This window comes from Lytechinus pictus, chromosome 3 (genome assembly GCF_037042905.1).
Source record: "Lytechinus pictus isolate F3 Inbred chromosome 3, Lp3.0, whole genome shotgun sequence".
NCBI classification, from domain to species: domain Eukaryota; kingdom Metazoa; phylum Echinodermata; class Echinoidea; order Temnopleuroida; family Toxopneustidae; genus Lytechinus; species Lytechinus pictus.
Window position 1 is genome coordinate 25,035,833 of NC_087247.1, and position 25,233 is coordinate 25,061,065.

The 25,233-nt window shown below is 34.5% G+C and overlaps 1 protein-coding gene across 1 annotated transcript in view; it reads right to left on the reverse strand.

Moving 5' to 3' along the window:
• Positions 1 to 7,691: 7,691 nt before the first annotated feature.
• LOC129255756 (semaphorin-5B-like) overlaps positions 7,692 to 25,233 on the reverse strand; it is a 35,423-nt gene continuing 17,881 nt past the window's right edge. Inside the window, exons 6-15 of the mRNA XM_064095934.1 lie at positions 22,543 to 22,619; positions 21,476 to 21,550; positions 18,572 to 18,633; positions 18,045 to 18,257; positions 16,543 to 16,689; positions 15,865 to 16,059; positions 14,144 to 14,305; positions 13,185 to 13,373; positions 12,270 to 12,491; positions 7,692 to 10,682 (exon numbers count right to left, since the gene is read on the reverse strand). Coding sequence (XP_063952004.1) covers positions 10,348 to 10,682; positions 12,270 to 12,491; positions 13,185 to 13,373; positions 14,144 to 14,305; positions 15,865 to 16,059; positions 16,543 to 16,689; positions 18,045 to 18,257; positions 18,572 to 18,633; positions 21,476 to 21,550; positions 22,543 to 22,619 — 1,677 coding nt within the window. The 3' untranslated portion in view covers positions 7,692 to 10,347. The remainder of the gene's footprint in view (positions 10,683 to 12,269; positions 12,492 to 13,184; positions 13,374 to 14,143; positions 14,306 to 15,864; positions 16,060 to 16,542; positions 16,690 to 18,044; positions 18,258 to 18,571; positions 18,634 to 21,475; positions 21,551 to 22,542; positions 22,620 to 25,233) is intronic.

The following is a 25,233-nucleotide window of genomic DNA, read 5'->3' on the forward strand; positions in this document are numbered from 1 at the left end:
TTTCTCTCTAAAGCGTATCTTCGGATATGAACATCGGATGTTTTTTTTCCATGTTATTTTTGTTATTGTTATGGACTTGAATAACTAAACTTGATTGATTTTTTCTTATTTTGGCAAAAAGAAATCTGTTTTGAGTTTGGAAAGGGATGACAGTTTTGCATTCTATATGAGCACACTCATGCGGTACGTAAATTTCATTTTAACACATATATTAGCTGATATTACACACTGATGGTTCAAGAAAATGTTGGGAGAAATATCATAACATGACAGTTGAGTTTTGATTGTTTTTATGTTTGTTTTTGTTTCATGCACTTATAAAGCATTTAAAACATGTTAAAATCCATGGTTAAAATCGTCTAAGGAATGACGGTAAGCCCGATGCGGGGCCCGATGGCGCACTAGAAGCCACACAGTTTGTAATCTGTGCTACAGTGTAGTCTTAATTTGTCCGAATCTGCATTTTATCATCATGCATTAAGAAGAAAAAAGATAATGCCAGTCGGGTTAGATTTAAAAGAGAAGTTGTATACATCATGTTCAATAAACAGATCACTTTGTACATGGTCCAGACAATTTTTGTCATTTTTTCTTTCGTATGAGTTTAGAATAGGCTTACTTGTAACACAAATTGAATTTTGAAAAAAATTATATAAGTACAGTACACTGCAACAATGAAAGAATTTCCAAGAACACAGTGGCGTAACTACGGGGGGGCTTTGGGGTCAATATTTACAAAAATTTCAGCTCGCGCTTCGCGCTCGCATTGTTTGTTTAGCAAGACAGGTATGTATCATGATAACAAAAATTTTCTTATAATGTCCTTTTTTGGTCTGCATACCAAAAATTTTCAGCTCGCGCTTTGCGCTCGCATTATTTGAGCAGTGAGATACATATCCGTTTAATGGCACTGTCCTTAAAATGTCCCTATATTAGGTCAGTATACCTGGCAACTGAGCGCGCTTCGCGCGCTTGCTAAGTGACTCAAAAATTTTGCTGGTGCCCCCCCAATGCCGTGACTCACGGTACGCCACTGCAAGAACACCATGCAGATCAACCACTCCCAAATGTCCTAACTTGTGATTTTAGTGGGGGTAATGTTGAAAGATCCCCATCCACAAGAACATTTGTGTCAATCATCCCCCCCAACCAAGAATACCGATCGACACCCTTGCCTGTTACAACCCGGGTAATATCGGGTAAAATGCCCAGTGGGGGGCTGTTGGCAGGTGATGGGGTTCCACGGAACCCAGAGAGCCCCCTGGCTATACCTGCCTGACAAAAGGCGGATCCTGAATTTTTTTTCAAAAAGAGAGGGCTTTTTTACAAGAAAATTCAACAAGCCCCCCCCCCAAAAAAAAAAAAAAAAAATCACTACAAAATAAAGGTCATTTTGTCCCAGAAATAATTTGACAAGCAAAAAAATAATAAAAGGTCCACATATGCGTATGCATGACATAGGTCCTATGTGCATGCTAAAAATAGTTTGTGTGTCTCTCAAAAAGGGGGGGGGGGCACGGGCCGGATGTGCCTCTAACTGGATATTGGACTGAGCATTACCCCCATTTGAGTGATAACACACTATGAGTTATGTTAGCAGTTAGCAGAGCATGTATATACACTTCTCCTTAAGCATGTTAAGAGAAACATTTTATAGTTTCCCTAGCTATGCAAATGATATTATGTTGGCTTATTTATCATCTGCATGTGACAATAGCAATAGTTATCTCAGAAGGTATATTTTAAGAGTTGCCGTTTGTAACACATACAAAGCCAATGAGAGATAACACACATTGTTGCTCAGTTCGACCCCCCCCCCCCCCCGCCCTATAAAATGCCCTGAGTTGTGGTCTGAATATCAAAATTTATCCCCAGACGTTGCTAGTTTGTATTTTGAATAGTGAGATACGCAATATAATACATATTCTCTTCATGAATTCTTTCTTCGAACAAGTTTTAAAACGTCACTTTTTCATTTCAGTATATACAAAATATATATATGCACAAAACATATTTGATATCCCGATTTGAAAATGGAACAATCTATAAATCTATTTTAAATCGTGAAATCAAAGACTTTTTATTTTCTAATTCTTTCCATCACCCTATTTTATTAGCTTCTTCCTCTTAATTTGCTGTATTCTTCATTTCCCCCTTTTCTCCTTTTCTTATTTCTCCTCCCCTTTTCCCCCTTTTTTTTTTACACCGTCCGATAGGGGAGGGGCGGCCGCTTCGGCCTTCTTCTGGATCCGCCTATGAACAAAAAAACGGAGTCTAAAGTGGCAGCTACTTATTTTAGGGAGAGTGGGGGAGGACTGCATCTCTTATTGCTATAATCAAATTTTAAAAAGATATAAACTATAGGGGAGACCGGGGTTAGTTGGAACATTTTTGACAAAAATGACTGTAAAATCCAAATAGATTTTATTCGAGAAACAATCAATATATCAGCTTAAAGCACATATCTAAGGGCTTCAAATGTACCCCATAAAATTTTTAAACTCTATTATGGTTACTGAAAAAATCCACCTTGAACAAGACCATCGCAAACGTTCCAATACGGGGTAAGTTGGAACATGGTATGGGGTAAGTTGGAACACTGCATGGTCAATTAAGAATTATACTAAAACTACTTAAAGCTGTAATATTACATGGTTTTAGCCTATTTGCTTTATTTTATTCAAGTTCAAAATATTAAAGTGTGGATTCGTTGAACTTTATGTTTTCTATTATACAGCCACTCACGCAAGCAGACAGTGTAGTAGAATTCCGCATAATTGGGTGCGTTTGATTTTACATGTACTATCAGCAATTCCATGTACTTCTGCATCAAATTTATAAGACAAAAATTAATTGTTTATATTTTTTTCATTAATTATGCAAATAAGCTTATGAAATTTGCCCTAAATTTTTTTTTTAATGTTTTTGCCTCTAACTCTAATTTTTGGTGAGAGTATCAATTTTCACATTTATAACAAATATCCACCAAAAATTGCAAAAAATATTATTTCTTATGTATTTTTTGTTTTTTTTTATTTGTATTTTTGTTTTTTCGAACCTTTGTTTTTTCCGATGAGCTTTGTCGGGACTCTTTTGCGATCATAAATAGCATAAAATAAATCTATTTGAACCAACAAAAGTAAAAAATAATCATACATTTTTTACTTTTGGTTGAAAAACACAATTTGCATTGACCTTGTACATGGAATCACGTTTATGCACGTAAATGTTGCATAATTTCGAAACCGCGCACACAGGCATCGCAAATTTGGTCTTAATCGATGCGCAAGACTTGAAAGTAAAAAGTCAGTAAGCAGTGTAGACAAAAAAATTCACGCGACGGCGTAGTGAACAAAAATTCTCGAGGGGGGGGGGGCTCAAATTGACCCCCCCCCAGATTGATAAGGGTAAATATTGCATTAGGGGCCTACAATAGGCCTTAAATGCACATTCAGACCTAACTGATTAACAAAACAAGCATGGTATACAATACGTGTTCAGAAGAGTGTGAAATACTTTATATATTTTTTTCCCCATATTAAATGTTTTATTCATAAAACTAACCCTGGAGGCCTATTTGACGTTTATAAGCTTACAGCACAAAAATGGACTTCACCATGGTATATTAATGACCTCATTTTGTAGCTTGGTATAAGTGTCTATTATACCCCCAAACTGGCCAACTTGATCTATAAACTTCTCTGAGATAATCAAACATTTCTGAAAGAGAAAAAATTACTCAGAAGATCAAAAAACAAAAATTCCTTTTTAACTTCACCAGGCTTGTTGCACATGTGTTGTCTGTAATATGGTGGATGGCTGCTGATAATGACAATAAATTGAGGGCAGTATTGCAGAAATTTATTTAAAGACGTTAAAGAAAATTACAATGTTTCAACTTACCCCGCGTTCCAACTAACCCCGGTCTCCCCTAATTTGAAAGAAGATTGTCCAAAGATCTTATTTCTGCTTTCGTGCAGAGGTAATGACATTAAGAATAAGATGTAACACCACTAAACAGTTTGAATCATTTTAAAAGTAAAATGCAATATACATGTTGTATACATTTTTATGATTATGGCCCCAGAAGGGAGAGTCACTTCCCAGCAAGTTGTATATTACAGGCTGGTTCAGGAGAGGAGGAGAGAAAGAAAAAAGTTAAGAAAGTGAAGAAAAAAGGGGAAGAGAAAGTAAAAAAGAAATCCCTTGCGTTTCGCGCTCATATTGCCTTTTGTGACGTAATAATCTGCTCAAGAGGATATGGGACTTAAAATATCCCATTTTCAAGTCAACATGAACAAATGATTCTGCTCGCAATCTCATCATTTCATTTCAGCGAGATACGCATCCCATTCATTTATAAAGAAGAAAATTATATATAAATTTATATAGCGCAAAAACTAATCCATGAAATATATATATTCTACTGCACTTTAAAGGACTCCTAAAATGCTTGTTATTAATTGAATAGATGCGTTTTGAGCTTTGATTTAAAGTTGTTTACGGATGGTGCTTTCCTAACTTCCAGGGGTAAGCTATATTCCAGAAAAAGTGGTGAATATGATTTTTTTAGCTCGCGCTACGCGCTCGCATTATTTGACTAGCAAGATACGTATCCTCTTCCCAAAATCCCATAAACAGTCTATGAAATTACCCCTTTTCAGATTAGTAGGCATACTATCAAATATTTTCAGCGCTTTGCATTCGCTTTGTTTAGTGAGATACTCTTCCTATTAATTTACAAAGTAAGAATGCTCGTCTGTAAAATTGTACCTGATTTATACTACTTTGTATTATGTTTTGAATGGAAATGGAATAAAGAATTGAATTGAATTGAGTACAAAGTTGCTTATAATGTCCCGTTTTTTAGGTCTATAATCGCCCCCATTCACTTGCGCTTCGCGTTCTCATACAGTCACCTTATATTCTTCATGATGTCTCTACAGTGCTTACCATGTTCCCTTTCGGGTCACTTTATCAAAACTTTTAACTCGGACTCGTGCTTCAACTCGTTTTAATTTGTTTATTGAGAAGTAGTTCTTGTTTTTAGACTGAAATGTCAAGCATTTTTAGCTCGCGCTTCCATTGTTTATTTATGCTTTAGAGATATCTTATCTTGATTGTAACAAAAAAGTTAAGATGTTCTTAAAATTTCACCCTTTGGTTTTTCGCGGATAATCGGGGAAAATGTGGATTAAAATACCCCCCCCCCCCTATTGGGAAAAGCTGAATCCGCTAGATCCCGATATGGGCTGTGATTTTTTTTCCGTCAGTACTTAGTGCACCCGGCTGTTTTGGAGGCTTTGAATACTGCCATCTTGCGTCAGATACACAAGTCCTGAGGAGAAAAATGCATGCTGACGAAAGGTCCACTTTTTAGAGCCCACCCCCCATAAAAAAAAATCGTTGCTACGGGTCTGCACTTTGAATACCACTTAGAAAAGAAAATAGTCCACGGCTCTTCGAACCCACAGTAGAAATATTAAATCTTTGACAGCCATTTTAATCAATAGTTGTGTTTACATGCTCAAAATGCATGTTGTCATGGTATTTTAAGATTCACTTGGTCAACGAGCAGTTGAGAGTCTCATACCACCATGGGCCACCAACATTTTTTGATAAGCAAAAAAAAAAGGTTGATAACCTTTTTTTTATTGGGGGGGGGGGGGGCGGTCCCCCCACCTCAAATTTAGGGGGGACAGGACCCTCCCCCCATCCCCCCGCTTCCGCCGCCTATGGTTGTAGATGAACTTAGTTTAGACCATGCGTGACCTAACACCCTAAAACAAACATTAAGTCGTGCAATGGTCCAAAATGAATTTTGTGATTTTTTTCACGAGTTTGAGGAAGCACATCCCATAAGCTTCGAATTATATGTAATTTGTCAAACTTATAACCCATACAAGTATTTGATTGAATGCAGAAGAAATTCTGTGGGAGATTCATAAAATAAGAGGGGGAAACTCGGGAAGGTTTAATAATAATAATGATAATAATAACAGCATATTTACCCAGGGTAGCCACTTCAGTTCCGAAAACTGTTCTCCCAGCGGGCCCTGCTATTTTTAGGTTTGAAGTTCAAGGTTCACTCAAACATTCATTTGCAAACTAAAGATTTTGTCTCTTTATATTTAACTCTACATTAAAATTTGTCATAAAGAAGAACAAAAGTGCTAATCAAATTTGGTAAGCAAAATAATTAGCTGAAATATACATTATTATGCTGGCTCTACAGAGAACCTAATTCCCTGGCAATTTATTGTTGGTTTTGGGGTGGCTGGTCACCTATGGCGGATCAAGGGGGGGCACAGCCGGTCCTTGCCCCCCCCCCCACCCTTTTGAGAAGCAAAATTAAAATTTGTAATGTAAAAATGCCATTAAAACAGAGGTGTGCCCCCTCTTTTGAAATTGAAGACCTTTTTTTTTCTCGGGTACGTAATATCCTTATTTTGTGGTTGAAAACATTTTTTTTTTTGCTTGTCAAAATTTTCCTCCGAAAATTTTGCCCCCCCTTTTGGAAAATCCTGTATCCGCCCCTGCTGGTTACGAATGGGATGAGACTAACAGAGAAATACAGGGCAGCTATCAATCAACAATTCACATGTTTAATGTACTTGGACTATTTATTTAAGGTACAAGCTATTGTAAAAAGCTACTGAGATCCTGCCACCTCTGTGGCATTAACAAATTTTGATACATGTTGATGCCCCACAACACTAAGGGATAAATCAATCTTGCAAACAATCTTCTTCATATGGTTTGGTATTGTCTTGCAATTGACATCAATGACAAGATTGATATTTCTTGTATAGGGCATTTCATGTACACAATAAATAGGTGTGTGTTTGATGGTGAATGTGAGGCCCAGGGGCACTTTCATTGACGAGTGGATACCATGCGCGACCATGGGGTCCCGAAAAGCACCCTAAACAAGTATTTTCCATATTCTGAAAATGCAGTATTAACAGTATTGGCATGTGAAACCCTATTCTTAACAAGTATTGGAAACAAAACGATCATGACCCTTGGCAAGTATTCCCTGAATTGAACCTCTAAACAAGTTCAGCGATATTTTAATTGTTATATGTCACGGACGTCGGTTTTACCTTTACCTACATCATTGGGTTTGGTATAGGGCCCCACCTCCCACACCTCGCGCAAATCGGACTCTAAACACGTAGTGTTGACTGTTGGGGCAAAAAGTACATCCTTTATGGAACATTATAGTCTTTTTACCCTAGCAAAATAGATACCCTTTTTCATTATTTTAGTGTTTTTTACACCCTTATTACGTTATGGACTTATAACGTGCCCTATCTTGAAAACGACATCCTTTTTACACATTTTTTTTGGTCGCGCATGGTATCCGCTCGTCAATGTAAGTGCCCCCCTCCCCTGGGATGTGGGGTTAATTGGATTGTTTTACAAGATCTTAGGAGTTAGTTTGGCGGAGCAATATACCCCTGTATCTCAAATTTGATTAAAATGATATCTTTAAACTTTTGTTTGTAGTCTATTCTTGCCCTGTCAAAATTTCTTAAAATGTGAGGACGACTGATAGCCACATTAATTTCTTATTCTTGTGAACATATCACAATTTCAAGATTTGAGAAACAAGGATTTGTTACCCTAGTTAGCAGTCAATATTGATATTCTTACACAATAATTCATCAGACAACTCAAAGATCGTGTAGAAGAGCATATCACTTTTATTGACTAAAAAGAGGTAAAATACTGGTACACAAGAACAAGACATTTTTTCGCATTTGCATAAGTAAATTAGTTTTAATACAGGGGACATTCATCTTTTTCAGAAACATAATTAAACATCATTCCCAGGATCAATTAGAAATTCTATCATCCTCTTTATATTTCTCTTGTAAAGTAATAGAGACATCTTTCATAAAAGATCTCCAAAACATACCACAGATATATATAAAAAAGCTCCCATTTCAGTACAATTTTTAGCTCTGGGGAATTGATTTACTGCATTTGATTTTCTTCATTCACAATCCGAAGCAATAATTATATATGTACCTGTAGACTTTAGTAGTTAATATAGCCTCCCAACTTATAAGTGAAAATGAATTGACATCCGATGTTTAATATCTTATTTACCTCACCCAGCTCCTTCGGGGAAAAGCGGCTATAACAATATGTTTGGAAAATTGATATTATACTACCTCTGTGAATCTTTAGGAGAGAGACTTTACCATATATCTTTAGCTGCTGTTTGTTGCTTGCAAATGAAATATATACTAAATCCAATCATTTTGTGTATTACTTAAAAAATCATAAAGCAGTCGTGAGATGCATAAGAAGAAATATTAGTTGAAAAATTTGACATTTCAAATAATTTCCCAATCCAAATCCATGGAAAAAAAATGTTTTACATAATTTGTTCTATTTTTAAGTACCTTTCATGACACAAAAAGTGAAATATAAGCTCAAATGCCAACCTTTTCAAATGGTTTCAATACAATTCATCAAAAAATGACTTTTGTGAACACAATATCTGTGTCATGTTATTATATACACATACAAAATGACAAAAAATATTCAATCTTTGGAGACAAACAACAACACATTGTTTAGAGTCTCGTTAATAATTATCACCCTAGTACAAAGATATGTGCATTTAATACAAGGCAATCTATACAATTCATTACAATATATATTACAATAATATAAATACCATATATAGCTGTCTGGGTTTGTACACAATTTTAATACAATCATGATTTTATTTCAATTTCCCTTAAATTATAATATTACTGAATACATAATAATAACATCTTCCCTTGGTTTTATCATTTCAAGAGTGGGTGGATTTGCCAAATGCATAATTGAGGTTTGAAACTAAAAATAATCACTGTTAAAACAGTTTTCTAAAATACAAAATAATCCTTAACTCAATCATGGAAGTAAATCAATTGAAGAGCTGAACTATATAACTTTATTGCTGTGTTATTCAATAGAGTACACTTACAACAATTTAAACAGATAACAGTTTAAAATTTCATCTGCATTATCAAGACATATTGATATAGTGAGATGAAGAACATATCTTAAAGAAATTGAAACTGATAGATGACATAATAGTCTTAGGACTTTAATAAATAAAAATAAAAAACATAATTAGTTTTAAGACTATGCATAACTTACTTTTGTAACAGGTAATTATCATTTGTAGAGTATTTTCAATTCATTTATCAAGTTAATGTATTCATACAAATTAATACTAATATGAAGGGCCAGAGTAGTAGTAGTCATCAGATAAAAAAAATACTTGACAGTGCTATTCCCACAATTATCACAGAAATTAAGGAGGAAAATTCAGCAACGAAAAAGCCAAAATTAGTAACCAAGAAAATAACTGTAATACACTAAACAACTCATATGATAATGACCAAAATTGTGCCCACAATATTTGGTAACAGACAAACATTACATGCAATATCAGCATATTAATGATATTGCTCATATAAATAAAGTTTATATACAACATATAAAGCCATATGTTTCATGATAATCAATGGAGAATATATCAACTCAACAATGCAATGAGAAGCATATTAAAATGAATACAACATAACAAGCTTTTTATTTGTTCTGATTGATGTTCCTAGTTTATTGATACATTTTTCATTTACACGTTAAAACAAGAACAAAAAAATGCAAATATATAAAACCACATATAACCACAGTGCTTATTGCTTGATTCCAACATAATGGCATAAGCTGACTATTGACCGTGTTAGCTTTTTAAATAATTCTTTCATACTGATAGACATAAAACCCATGCCATTACTTAAGCCCAATATATTCTTTGATAAAATGTAGTGCTTTAAATAATGTTGAAAATAAAGAGATGTAAAATTGTTTCTTCCAGCAGTTTGGATTCCTCTTGATGTCACAAAGCCGATGTCCTTGTTAATTTGCATAGATGATTTTTCACATGTCCTCTTATCTCTTAAATCCACTGAAACATATCCAACACTCCTCGGCAGTCAACGACAATAATAAGCGATACAAGAGTTTTTGCGTCCATTTCACAATTCAAGCTTAAAAACGTGTCAGTTACTGACATTCATAAATAGGACAATACACCAAATGAATACAGCTGAACTTCACAAGGGAAAAATAGAATATATATATATGTATATATAAATAAGTGCAAGAATATCGTCACGCGCATCAAGTCATGAGGTCGAAGTTGCTTCCATAAGGAGGATAACGGCTTCTTGAGATGCAGCACAAGAAAAAGAGTCCACTTTCCCCATATCTCGTGAGAACACTCAAATCATTAAACATATAAAAAGAGTCTAGAGAGGATATTTGTCAAGTTCATCTCTCATTTTCCAGTTCTGTTGGATTTGAGGTGATATGTGCCGGCGAAGACTCACTGCCATCAAAGGAGTATTCAGAATCGGAGTACTGTGCCATGTCGCCAAAGTCATCCTCCTCATCGTCATAGTCAAGCTGGGTCTGATCCCGCCTTTTGTTGTTCTTCTGCCACGAGATGTATACAGAGAGTGACATGATTGACCCTGCTACAGCTGCTACGATGGCTACAATACAGAAGTAGAGGGGTTCCATGGTTCCGTCTTGGTTGGGACAGTTGGGTGTGGCTTGAAGCCTCTGAACAGCTGGAGCTTGGAACGGAGAGGCTGGTGTATCCTCTGGATAAGTGAGAAGAACAAAATAATATTCAGATACCCTCATTATTCATATCTACATGTATAACGTAATGGATATATGTGCTTTGGTTTGAATGAAGGTACGTTTTCAAAAGTTTAGTTCATCAGCTGTGTCAAATACAGGGTATCTCTGGCTTTCCTGAAGCCCACTGCATTGTCTATCATCCCTAAACCAGAGGATTGATAACAAGTGTCCAATACAATAGGGGAAGGCGGGGTAAGTTGTGACACTTTTTGCATTTCGCATGTTAGAATTGATATGACTAATGATATTGTAGAAATAGGTATCTTTCCTTTAAATTTGATTCTTGGGAAATATTTTTAACCTATATATAACTTTCTACCCCACACTGAAATTCATTGTGACCTTTGAAAAAAACCGATGTCACATGGCTCAACTTGCCCCATCTGTGGGGTAAGATGTGCCTCCTTGTGGGGTAAGTTGAGCCACAAAAACTATGTACAAAATGTATGTGGGAAGAACCAGCATGTCAATTTTTTATTTCAAGTCTTTTCACTTGCTAATTCTCTATAAATACTAAACATCCTCTAAAAGTAAATTTGCACCTTTCTGCCTGCATATCAATGGCTATTCAAGGTTTATTTCTTTTTTATTATACATTACCATACAAATTACCATGGCTCAACTTGCCCCATGTTGGCTGGCTCAAAGTACCCCAGTCCTAACTTAATGCGATATTTTCACATCCACACATTTCTTATGCATCCATCATGTAAAAGACTATGACAAGAATGAAGATCCATACCTGGACTAACAATATTGTTCTTATTTCTTTATTATATTTAAAGACGTGTGTGGGTAAAAAACACTGATCTATTTTACACCCTTTTTTACTTTTTTGGCTAAAATTTGTATTTTCCCCTCTAAAAAAGTACTTTTTGTTTCAAAGTCAAAAACAATGTGGTGGGGTAAATGGTTATGTAATGGGTCATCAATACATGACACCACCGCAATGTCTGACTCATTCATTATTGGCCTGGGGGTGGTGGCTCAACTTGCCCCTATGCTCAACTTACCCCGCCTTCCCCTATTTATTGAACTGTATAGTTAACCGCATGGTACAATTCACAAAATGTCAGATTTTCTTTGAGAAAACAGTTTGTTTAATCTGCTGCTACAGCAAACTATTAGTATATAATTAGAGTATAGTCCTATACAAACAGAAAATGTGTTACACCGCTTATTAGATTGAGGGAAATTAAAGTCTAATTTTGCCCTAATAAGATAGAAAATTTGAAGGAAAAAGTATCATAGATATACAAGGTCATTTCTAATCACACAGATACAGTTTAATAAATAAATTAAATCATTCATATATTCCGGGGAGGGGGGAAGGGGGTTCTAAAAGAGAGCGCCTTGCATCGATCGACAAGCATAATCTTCTTGAGGTGCTACCACTTACATTTTTTTCATCTAAAAATAATAAATTGAATTTGAATAAACTGAATTCATGATCATAATTCTTTGTACTTTTTATAGGGAAATGATCTATGATGACCCTTTTGTTGGAGGAGGGGGCATTGACTATATATATATATAAAACTTACCGTTTTCATAGCACCAGTCGATCTCTTTCACGCATCCCATGCATTGCTTGTAAAGTGGCATAGCACTTTCGCACTTTCTGCTCCTGTGACGGCGCCCTTTGTGGCTACATGAAGACCATTTACTCCACTCCTTCCAGCCAAGGTTGGTATCTATGGCCCCACCTGCTACCCCAGATGGGTCACGCTGACCGGTTCTTACTGATATACCTGGCCAGTTGGGTACTGAAAAGAGAGAGAGAAAAACACACAGTTTAATAAGAATCAAGCATAATTTTACCTTTATTTTTAAGTTTGTTTTTTTATTATACAGTGGAGCATTTTTAACTCTTATTGCTTCTCATGAGATTGGCTAGAACTGCTCTGAATAGTGACCACTTTTCTGTTTATTAATCTTTTAAGTATAGAAAGGTACAAATTTACAAAAAGGTATTTCTTCTGAATAGCAAGTTTCTTGATTTGATACTTTAAAAATCTGAAAACTACAACCACAAGTAGAAAATAACATGCAGATTGTCACATTCTGTTGAAAATAAACTACTACTCGGCTTTTCTGTAGAACTCGGTCAAAATCACTGATTCATGTCCACTAATTTGTAAATATAATGAAGTTGTATTCATCCATCATTTCAAGCAGCAGATTCAAGAACCATTTGGGATCTTGGTTATGAGAGATTACTGGAAGAATTCATCCATAGATAAGAACACTGTAGACGATAGGGCGACACCACAGAGGTGAATAAGGATAAAATAAGCCCTCTATGGGTGACAAATTACAAGTGCATCATAAAGTCAACTCACATTCATATTTTTAACTTAATTATCAATTCCTACTAAGGTACATTTGACTACATATATTAGAAATCGATAAATCTAGAATATGGAACAGAAGAGGTGAACTTGATAAGATTGACTCACATTCGAATACATCTGTTTTGGGACAGTCCACCCCATCACAGGGTACTTCCTCCATGTTACTCCCCGTACATTCCATTCCATCGTTGAGTGGGAGAGGGTGTGTACACTCACGGTAACGCTGCTTGATACCCTTGCCGCAGCTTGCCGAACATTCACTCCATTCTCCCCAACAAGCCCAACCTCCATTTACTGTCAACAAAATGGGTGACACGTTGGAAATTAGAGATTATTTCTAAATTTCAGTGTGACGTAAATATGAATATGTACACTCAAATAAAGCATACTAAATATATATATTCTGGCTCTATGAACATCTTTAGAGACAACATGCATTATATCTGAAAAAATGAAAATGCAGGATCAAATCATTTCAGAAGACCCCACTTCATTTAACATGTATCAACATCAAAGAAATCTCAGAAATAAAAATTGAATAAATTGTTGATTAGTACACGACTTGTGTTCATTCACATATAGATTTTCCTAAAGTTGCAAGGATTTATTGAAATTTTGCATCTCTTTTCTTATACAAAACGTTTTCTTGCATTGATTTACTTTAGTTTTCCCCTTCTATTGGGTCTTGCAAATCTATGCTACCACATAATTCTACAATTCTATAGTAACACTAAACTAAGTTTGTGCATACAGATTTATCCTACTTACTACATTTCACGATCTATTTCTACGAGATAAATACCTCCTACAACATCTAAAGAAAAATCTGTCACAAGTGCTCTACAGAATCTCGAAAAATCTAACCAACAGAAATGCCTATCCAATGGGAGCATAACAAAATAAATTTGATTGCAAAACGTGGTTAATCTTTCAATCATCACATATGAGCGTCGTACAAAATGGTTACTTTTACGGCGAAGCTTAGAGGTAAGAGGAGCGAAAGCAACACACACACATGCACAGACTGGACTGATAAAAACAACAATAACAGTTAGTCCAATTACCTGGGCAGGGAACATAGGTCAAGCAATCTCGTTTTTCGTAGTACTGCCCGTTACAATCAGCGTTATCAGGGAAACAAGCGCGGTGCCTGACCTGAACACCTTGGCCACATGATGAGCTGCATGGTAACCATGGAGACCACATGGTCCACCCACCAAAACTCTCTGATGAAGGGAAGGAAGGGAGGATTAGAGAGAGAGATGGACAGATAGAGGGATTAGTCAAAAATGATATGCCTAAAGTGTTATCCATATATCGTATTGCATTTTTTCGTTATTTTATTTTTTTATATAAAATGCATTGCAATATCCTGTTGTTTTTACTTGATTACAAAATATGAAATACAATGCAAAGTCATAAATCTATTTGATTTTTTGTTGTGATAAAATATCTGGAAATATTTATTGCTTTTAAATGTTTCTTACATGTGCAAGTGTTTCATTGTATTTAAAAGTGTGCTAGTATTTGATGGGTATCGCTTCATTACTTTCCTTATCTTCTACAGTTTAACAGTTAAAATCTCTTAATATGTTAATTTCACACCTTTTCTAGTTTTATTTTTGCTATTTATTTTATCATGTCAAGCATCCTTTATATTTACTTTCCCTTCTTTTTGTTGTTAGGCAATCAGAGCAGTTAGAATTTTTAATTTTTGCAATAACCCATTTTTAGATGAATTTCATCCAATTAGTGCAGCCAAATTTGAAAATGAAAGTCATAAGTTTCATGCAGAGTTTAATGAAATAAAAAAAAATCAAATCAAATTTGGAAAGAAAATAATTTAAAAATTAATAATATCAGTAATTAAGTTTGTTTTTTCCAACAAGTATGAAATCAATTTCCAGAATTCTCACAAATATGCCAAAATTTACTGACAGAATATACATTTACTTTTTACGACCTAACAATAATTGTTCCTTTTTATAACAGGAATATTTATTTTTCATTCCATCTCGGCTTAGATTAAACTATCTTAATGTAATATGTTTGTTGTGAGGAAAAAAAAAGTTCAAGAAAGCATGTTGAAAAGTTTGCATGTTATGGGAACATGATGTACGCACCAATAAAACATATATTACATGTTAAAAGCAAAAAAGGACATTAAATCTCTGTAAAGGTTCTTGGAGCAATCGTTTAGCTGACTTTCTGTATTTCAAATTACAGGATTGAAAATCCTTGAATATATTAACGTCATAACCATTTGTAGAACTGAAGCCACGGTTTGATTCCAAATCTTTATCAAATCCACATTACACTTATGATCTTCCAAATGTTGATTTATTGACATTTGTAAGACATTGGAAGACCAATCATAAGCATGTTAAATGAGAAAAGCTAGAATAAAAAAAAAACTCAGTCCAGAAATAGGTACAAGGTCATCAGACAGTGAAACATACAAAATTTGGAATGAAAAGAATAAAAAAATAGCCCTCTTCAAAAAAATATTACCCCTCCCTCTTTTTTGAATCATTGTTCATTTGATTATGAAAAATCACAGTCACGTTTTTGTTCATTCAATGAGAATTAAGTCAGCTGGGAATCAAAATGAAATAAAAACAATAATTGACTTAAGAAAAGCAATACCGGTACTGAAATTACAAGATTATTATATCTTTAATAGAAAAAGAAACACATGAGAAATTAATGAATTCATTCAAAACTGGAAGGAGTGACTCTGTATTTGTCAGAAATATGTAGCTGTAAAAAGATAAGCTTTACTTACCACTATCACCCCAGCACCTTTTATTTGTACTGCTGAAAGGACAGAACTTAAACTGTCCCTTCATCCTACCGACAGACACCATATCCCTCGCTGGCACCTGAGCTCTGCAGATGTACTTGAAGCGTTGCATAAGAAGACCATCTTCAGACACATTATGAACCAACCAAGGAGTCCAGTCAGTTGGTCTACGAACCTCTGTAACGCAACAGGTAGAGTGGTTGTAATCATTTGCTTGAAAATTGCAAGATATTTGATTATTTTAAAAAAGGAACATAATCTTGGAGATCTCGACTGTTGTATCAAATGTGATCAATACCAGTTGATGGAATTTAATGATAAATTTGAACTTGACCAATCCGATTCCACCATTATTAAATTAGCTTATAAGTTACCATTGATAACAATGATTATTAAAATAGTGCCCTAATAGGGCACCTAATTATATTATTTTCTCTAACTTCCAATAAATACCTGTGGATCTATTATTTGTTATCTTGCAGAGATCTTACCACAGCAGGTAACATGTTAAACAAATTTATTTAAAATTCCATATTCATTATCTTTTACTTATAATTACTTAAACTCATAAGTGTCAGACCATTAGAGCTGTCTGATAAAGTGTGAAAGTAAAAATACAACTGATTCAGAAGATTTCATTGATTGAAGACTAGTACTCACCTGAGCATGCTTGTTTATTACATTCTCTCGTTTGAGTTGAATCACCGATGCAGGCCTGTCCATTAACACAGTCTCTAACACGAGATTGAATTCCACCATTACACAGAGCAGAGCACTCTGTCCATAAACTCCATTCACCCCAGAATCCTAACAAATACAAATCAAGAATTAATTACAACAATTAAAAATGCTTTCAATATTATTAATAGTCGTAACATTGAAAAATATTTTGGAACATTTATGTATTTATTCTTAATTCAGGAACAATGACAGAATTCCATGAAACACCTTTTGAGTGGTTTTCACCAAGCAATTTTCTTTCCAATGAGATGCCAGAATTTCAGTAGCTTATAACAATTGATATTCATACCAAATAACTTCATGAAATGCTTCCCAAGTGGGTCTCATACAGAATCTTTTTTTAGATTTACAGGAGCTTATGGTAAAAGCTTTTGTCAATCTCAATACAAGAATGACAAATTTATTACAATAGAAAAGAACAAATTTTTGAAGCACATGATAAACAAAATTTGTTACATCCACCAGAACGTTCATGATTATGCATAGACATGATACCATGATATGATACAATGATTGATGGATGCAAAATAATAGAGCAAATTTCTTTCAAAAGTAAGCACATTCTCAACAGATCATAGGTATTTGTATTTCATATGATGCAACCTTTGCTGTTTGTCATGCATATATCGTAAGTATTTTCACAGTTGGAAGATTCCATATAATTCTTAGTTTCATGGACTCGTTGCTTATGGGTCATGCTTTAATGCAATTTTTACTTCAAATAATATAAATCATAAATTAAATTGAAAGAAAAATTTAAGACAGAATTGAGAGATATACATATTTAACTCATATGAACAAGAAAGTTTTGTCTCTGAAGAAGCGACGATGCAGATAATCTGATTCATGCATGATAATAAAGACATGAACATGTATTATACATCTATTCTCACTTATTGATGATTTGGTCCCATGGTGTTCTTGTGAAGTAAAACAAAACCAATAAAGGTTGGACATCACCATTAAATATCAATGAGAAAAAGCTAAAGAGCTCATCATGTACAGAATAATGGCCAAAACAGATTGTATTCATGGAAGGCAGGTTAATTTTATCAAATATGTTCCTCTTTTTAATGTGCTATCAGAGGTAGATATGGAAGTATCATATAATGTTAAAGTCTTAATAAAGGCTGAAAGGCATGTCTTAAAATACCAATAATAAATGAAGGTAACATATTTTATTTCCAATTGAGGTATCTTCCTGTATTTTTGGTGGCAGCGGTGGGATTAATGAATATGAATGTGTATCATAACACCATCCCATTCAGGATTATGTAAATAATACAATTGTCTTGACCCAAACTTGCAAACTTGTGATAAGAGGATTTGACAATATATTTGCTGTTAAAGAATGCTAAAACCTTGAAAACAGGAAAGAAAGAAGGATGAAATGACAAAATGCACAACATGCACTCAAGTACCTGGCCTGTAATTATCAATTGCCGTGCCTGGACCGCTGTGGCCACTAGGTCTACCTGTACAGTTGACGACCTGCTGATACTCTCCTATACATGTAGTGCCCCCGCACTTGGGTGCCGGCGAGTCACAGTCCCGGTAGCGGCACATACAGGCTTCAAGTCCTAGGGGGTCGGAGCACTGGGTCCAGTTGGACCACTCACCAAATTTGCCATCAACTGAGGAATTAAACAACAAATGTAATCATGAAAATATGTTTTCCACTGATTTGTGATTACATTCTCATACTAGGCATATTGTTTCAATGGAGCAAAGTTCGCTATTCAGTATGCATGATAACACAATAACATTACAGAGTATTTAGGTATGAACTTGTTACTGTATATTCGATATCTGTAGGTACTGGCCTAACAATAACAAATTTCAAATAAGGCACAATATAGTCATCCTATTCACAGCAATTACCGTACTTTCTTTAAAGCTTGCTACGGTGGTTTGATTTCTTGAGAAGCAAACATGAAGAGTATCCTACCTGTATTGTCCATGATAGGGCATCCTGTGATATCTTGTATCCAAACCTCAACCTCTAAAGGACTACAGGGGGGAAATAAAAGACAAAGAGATTTATTAATTAATTTTCTTTCCTCAATTCATCTTGTTTTTACTCTTATCCTCTGTTAAGCAATGAGATTCATATTTGTAATCAAATTATAAAGTCACTGATCAATATCAATGTAAATAAGAGACACTTAACAATAGACATGAATAGATACATACAGATAATAATGGTCATTTTGCCTCCGACGAAGATTCTGCTAGGATCGAAAGCTTAGGCCCCTTTTTGACTTTCTAATACAGATAATATGAAAGAAGTTCATTTTATCTTCATCACTATACACATAGGTTTCTTTTTACAATCTGTTTGGAAATGTCAATGCCTGGTTAGAGAGAAATTTCAACTGTCATGATGTTAAAAAAAATACAACACTTTTTTACTTCTATTTTATCATACTTTCTTTCTTAGAAAAAGAAACCATTGAAGAATAAAATCTCTCTTATGTTTACATGTCTCACATTGGTTAAGTCTGGAGAAGAAAGACTATCGGACAGCCATCATCCCCATGTATGTAACCAATGCCCTTTAGGCTTAGCCGGCAAACTCCCTCTGGAAAATGCTTCACAGACCTTAATCAAAACTTGATTTTGAGGCGACATCTTATCTCTGGGGTGAGGTCAGACAAAGTTCACTTGCAACATAGACCTACTTCATTCTCAAACACTTTGAAATTACAGATGGGACTCAAATTGAATGTTCCTTTTCCATTTTCTGATGTAACATTTCCGCTTTATCTTTCAAGCGCAGTGCCCTTTAGATTTTGTGAAGTAATGCTGTCAAGAAGTCATTAGAAGATGGAGGGAAGAATAATGGATGGATTGTTTGCTGAATCGCTTCAAGTACTTCAGAAATGTACTTCGTCTTGTCTAGATCTTACATCGGGTCACATACTACAACTGCAAAAGGGAAATGACTTATTCTCTTTTTTTATTTTTTAGAAGAGCTATTTACTTCATAAAAGATGCATTAAAAGGAAATATCTGTTTTCAAAATTGAGTGACCTCAAACCCTAAGAATAATAGTACTGAAATGTGGAAAAATATGACAAAATAGTTTAATCAGGAATATACACAGGAAGTCCCGTTACATGCCGATACACAAGCGAATGTCACATTAATGCCTCTTGAATTGCTCCTACTAAAAGAAATATTGGAATTAGCGAATGATCTCTGCCAGTGACGTACCGCAGTGATTCAATGTCTGCTGAATCTAAATAAATACCAAAAGGCTAGATTTGTTTCCCCATTTCAATTCTTGTCTGGATGAAAATTAGCCGAGTATTACTGGGATTGTGAACAACCCATTCATGTCACATCAAACAGCATTCTTCACACCAATATAATCTGACATGGATTATGATACATCCGGTCCATTCTCTACTCATACAAGCACCCCTGGAGACTATGCTCATACTACATTCTCTTCAAACTAGCAGACTTTGGAGTCAATGTATCAGTTTGACAACATTCAGCCGATGTGATATGTGTAAGTGAATTGTAAAGTATGCTGTATGCAAACTTATAGCAAAAATATAGTAGGCATTATTATAATCTAAAAACAACCTAATTTGAATGAAAAGCCTGAGGTTTATAGTGCACCAAGTCAAACCATGACAGAACTATACGTAACCATACAAGACAACTTGGTCTGGCTGTTATGAGATAACAATACTGGAAAATTATTTTTTACACCATTTGCTATTGGCTAAAAGTTAAGCTTATTTTTTTTGTAAAAATCTTTTACAAAGGCTTTAATGGCCATGTAAACTCTATGAAATATAACTTAATTAGGAAGGCATTAGGTCATGCCTTCTGTGAATGACCTCTAAGATATGTTGTCACCCATATACAGATGTTTGCAACAGGTTTTTATGATTTCCACCCTTCCGCTGAATGTCTTCATTATTTGCAAGTCTTGAGGACTACATTACAGACATCATATTCATGTAATATATCATGAATAATAAACAACTATATCAAGAAAGGAATTGCTGTGCATATCAGCATCAGTATGTCATCACAATGGCAGACTAGCATAGACTTGGCATATATAATATACACATATTGATATCTTTTATTTACCATACTTTGAAGTGAAACTGAATATTACAACATTGTTTTGGAGTATAGTTTACATGCAGATATATGTGAAAAATGTCATCCTCGGTGGTCCACCATTCACTTCATTGGATGACCATTTATTACAAAGTTAACATCAGCCATTTGGAAAGAGTTTGTTGTCCGATTGTTTCCAAACAGCATAGGAGGGTCTTTATTGCTGCTGACATATAGAGATATCAAATGATATATGGTCTAATCTCCCTGGTGTGGTATATTATATATTATTTGATCCCTGTGATGATAGTATTGTTAGACAGCACCACAGGACAAGAGTATAAAAACATGGAACATCACCAAATTATTCCCAGTTGGGAAAAAATATACAGATATACACAACTTCATTGTCCAAAATCGTGTAATAGTTTCACTTTTGCAAATTAAAATTTTCATGCATATTCGTTTATGGATAGGCCTACATCTCTCTTCATTTATTTATTCTTTGGTATATCTCTTTTATTTCTTGATATGTTGTCCCCTTTTTCATTATCCATTGATATGGACATCATTGAAGTACCTATTAACGTTAATAGCTTAGTAGGCCTATACATAAAGGGTGAGATTTTTGCTAATGAATTAAGAATGAATCTAAAAAATCCAAATTGTGTTGTGGAGGTTAATAGGTTGTCTTTAAATCTTTCATCTCATAGATCATAATGGAATATTTAAAGCAAGCTACATAGAATGGATAAAGATTACTTACTCCTCAGGATATGTTGTGCATTCTAATCTAAGCTGATGCCATCCGCAATATGGGTCTCGAGCATTCAGACACTCACTGTTGAAAAAAAATATAGAATTGAATGTTAAACAATTTTTACAATACACATATTTGTTCTAAAATAATCACAATTAGGATTAGAAGAAGACGATGTATCAGATTCTTATGCATGCTTTTACAAGTCTAGAAGGGAGGTTAAATCTTGAATGTGAATTGGGGTGACTGAAATTGTCAAATTTTGAAGAAAAAAAATAGTAAAAGAGAACCACATGGTTCTGAGATGGTCATTCAACCTCCATACTGTAGACTATAATAATGCATTAAAGTGACCTATTTAGCCAGTATTTAGAGATGAATTAAACAACCCACGCATTGCCATGTTAGTTGACATCTTCTTACTTTCAGAGTCGTTTCAGCCACAAAACGTGACCCAGTTTCATATGATTGTAACTTATCAGGCACATAAGAATAAAAATCCTTGAAGAAATAAGTCAATGAGTTGTAGAACACACAGAGAACAAAACAAATCCAACATCTTGATGCCATACACCCATACACCGGCTCCCACTCACTCTTAGACTTTCTTTATGAATGGATGTAAATCGTGTTGGGGTTCAAAAATATTCAATTCTGATGGATCCGATTTGTGACAGGACCTGAACAGAATGACCTGAAAACTGGGCTAATGTGTGTGTCTTAGAACCGAAAGGCCTCTGCAGTTATATACTTATAATGACCCTTACTAAGAAGTTCTCCATGGAAGGAAACTGAACCCAAATAACCCACTTCAGTCACTTTCAGGTTAAACAACCATCATCAGGCCTACTTTCACTTCTTCTTTTTCCCTTTTAATTTCTTATATATTTCTATGTCTACAAATGCTTTATGATATTACTTTTATATTCACAGTAACATCCTGTAGATTGAATGAATACATCACAATGGAAGCTCCTCCTGAAAATTGTTGTTGAGAGTAGGGAGGATATTGAATTGTTTAATGATACACATTCTAATGCCCTTCTGGCCCTAATTCAATTGTTTAGTCTTACGTTTGGGTGGTGAATTGATGACATCTTTCAACAGGTACTTTGACGATAGCCTCTGGTAGTCCGACATAGAGGGCATTCTGGATAAAAAACACAGAAGGGAATAATAGAAGATCACACATGATGGATAATCTAATAATATGAAAAATACAACTACTCGGAGCCAGACAAATATTAATGCTGCATTATCGAATGAATAATAAATCAAATTTATTTTTTCTACCATTTGTTTGAAGAACAAACATATTTCCCCCTTATAAATACAGTTGGGTGTTTTCAAGTCTCACAGAATTTCTTTCCTTGCTGGGAAAGTGGGTTTTTAAAAGAAGTTTGCTCCTCCTATTCTCCAGGGATATATTCACTTCATGGCATAAGCTCATTACGAACAGCTCAACTCAAGGAGCCAGCGAAATAATGTTTCCAATTTCCTGAGAGTACGATCATCTTCATTAGAAAGAAAAACAATCCCATCAGTGATGTGTCCATCGATATTAATGTCTTTGATATACCTGGGGAATGGCCAAGTTTAGAACTTATCTTGAATATTTGTTGGGTTGGGGTGTGAAGTAGTTTACGATCAAGAAGATAATTTCTAAGATACCTATTGATGAGACATGAAGGAAAAAACAGGATGCACGGTATGCAATCAACTTAAGTTTTTCATTAAAATGTCATGTAGTTCTAACACCGCCATGCAATCACAATCTAGAATTGCAAAACTATATCAGAAATGTTTTGACAGATATATAGACATTTATTTATATATATATAGACATATATTTATTTATATATATATATATATATATATATATCATATAAAGATGAAATTCATATAAAAAGTTTTTGTATAGATGAATGAATATAAAAATACAATGTAGTCTGGTAAAATTTTAGCTTGACCATTTTTTATTCATTTTTATTTGAGTAGAAAGTCATATATTTCCAATTTCTATCAAACTGAAGAAAAGTGATATTCAAGGTCCAAAGAATTACTGAAAAAAATACTTTTATCATATTTTATTTTCCAAAGGTATATTTGAAAGAGAATAAAGCTGAGCAGAACCACTGCTGTTTTTAATGCTTATAAGCTAGTTTTTCTTTTCATGCTCACATTCTTGAGAGCTAACACAAGACAGAAGAACGATTCTCAATTAAACAGGATTGAACCAAACCAGAATGTCGGCCCTTCAAATCCGGGGCTAACAGGGGTGTGAAACTTAACCCTCTCTCACACCTTGCTCTCGTTATGAACTCATATTGAGAGTTCAGGAGAGATGGTAGTAAGAAAAAATATTATATAGAAGACAGAAAGAGACCAACACTTGTTTTGAAAGAAAGAATGAGACAGACTGACCAAGAAAAAGTAATAAAATGATTCATCTAAAAAGGAGTGTTAGAAAGGTTCGTCTAGAATAATTTTGTCATAAAAATTTGGGGAAAACATAATGTAATATTATATGAGTAGGATACAATACATAACACTTATCATTAAAAGCAATTTTAGTAATTTAAATGAGAACGGCGTACATAATCAAGAAATAGACTGGAAAAGAATTAACAGCATTGACAGAAAGAAATACTTATAAGTCCTTTTCTCAATTCTGAAAGTCCCCCCCAAAAAAGATGTAGTAATCATAAGAGAATCAAATTTATAAGTAAGACATCACCAAAGGATGATGATGTAGAATTTGACTGGCAAAAGGATGAGGATGGATGTTTTCTCATTCAAAATATAAGAAATATTTTGACCTAGAAATGTGCTTCTATGTCTAGCTGAGCTCCTTTGCCTCTGCTTCTCATTTAGAATGGACTTAGTCTACAAGGAACAGATGGCATGAGAGCAAATATAAGGTGGTGAGAGAGAGAAAGAGAGAGATAGGAGGAAATGGTTTGGATACAATCAAACCCTAATCAGAATGAAATGTTTCCGTTTATCAGTCTGGAAAGATATACTCTTCTCTAGGAGCCGATGTTCTTTATCATGCAGTTATACAGATCATTAAATGTATTATTAGATCCTGCAACTTTGAAATTCTAGTCTGAAAAGGCTTGAAAGAAACAATCTCAATGATACTTTTTCTGGTATTCTGTATTTAGCTATTGCATTGATTTATTACCTAAATATCTAGGTCATGAATAATGTACATTACAAAACTGAAAATAAGAACTATATATTTTCTTATGTACATACACTATTATGTTAAAATAGAGAATGGTTTATCATATTCTTTATACACAAACACTACAAAAATCTTTACTGGTGTCAAATGAAAGCAAATCGCTCTGAAAAAACTGCTTTAATCTAGTTACTCCAAAGCTATCTACAAAATTACATCACTCTTATTGAATTTTGCCTTCATTTATATATCTATCATAGTTATCTCATCGTGAAACTTTGGACTGAGACTCCATATTAATTTTTATTCTTACATTCAGACAATAGAAAAATCTTAATTATCAAAACAAACTAAATGAAAGAAAAAACAATGGCTTTGCTTCAAGGAAATACAGTACATTGCCATAACAGTCTGCCAACATGCAATCATAAAATCTTCCCCCGGAGACCACTGCCTCATCCAAATCTCAAAATGTTTTTCATTTGGAATTTCCGCTCTGTACCCCCCCATCAGAGCGAATGGTTTAGAATGAGTCAGTCTAACCCTCGCCCTTCTCCCGTCCCAAACCAGACATTAT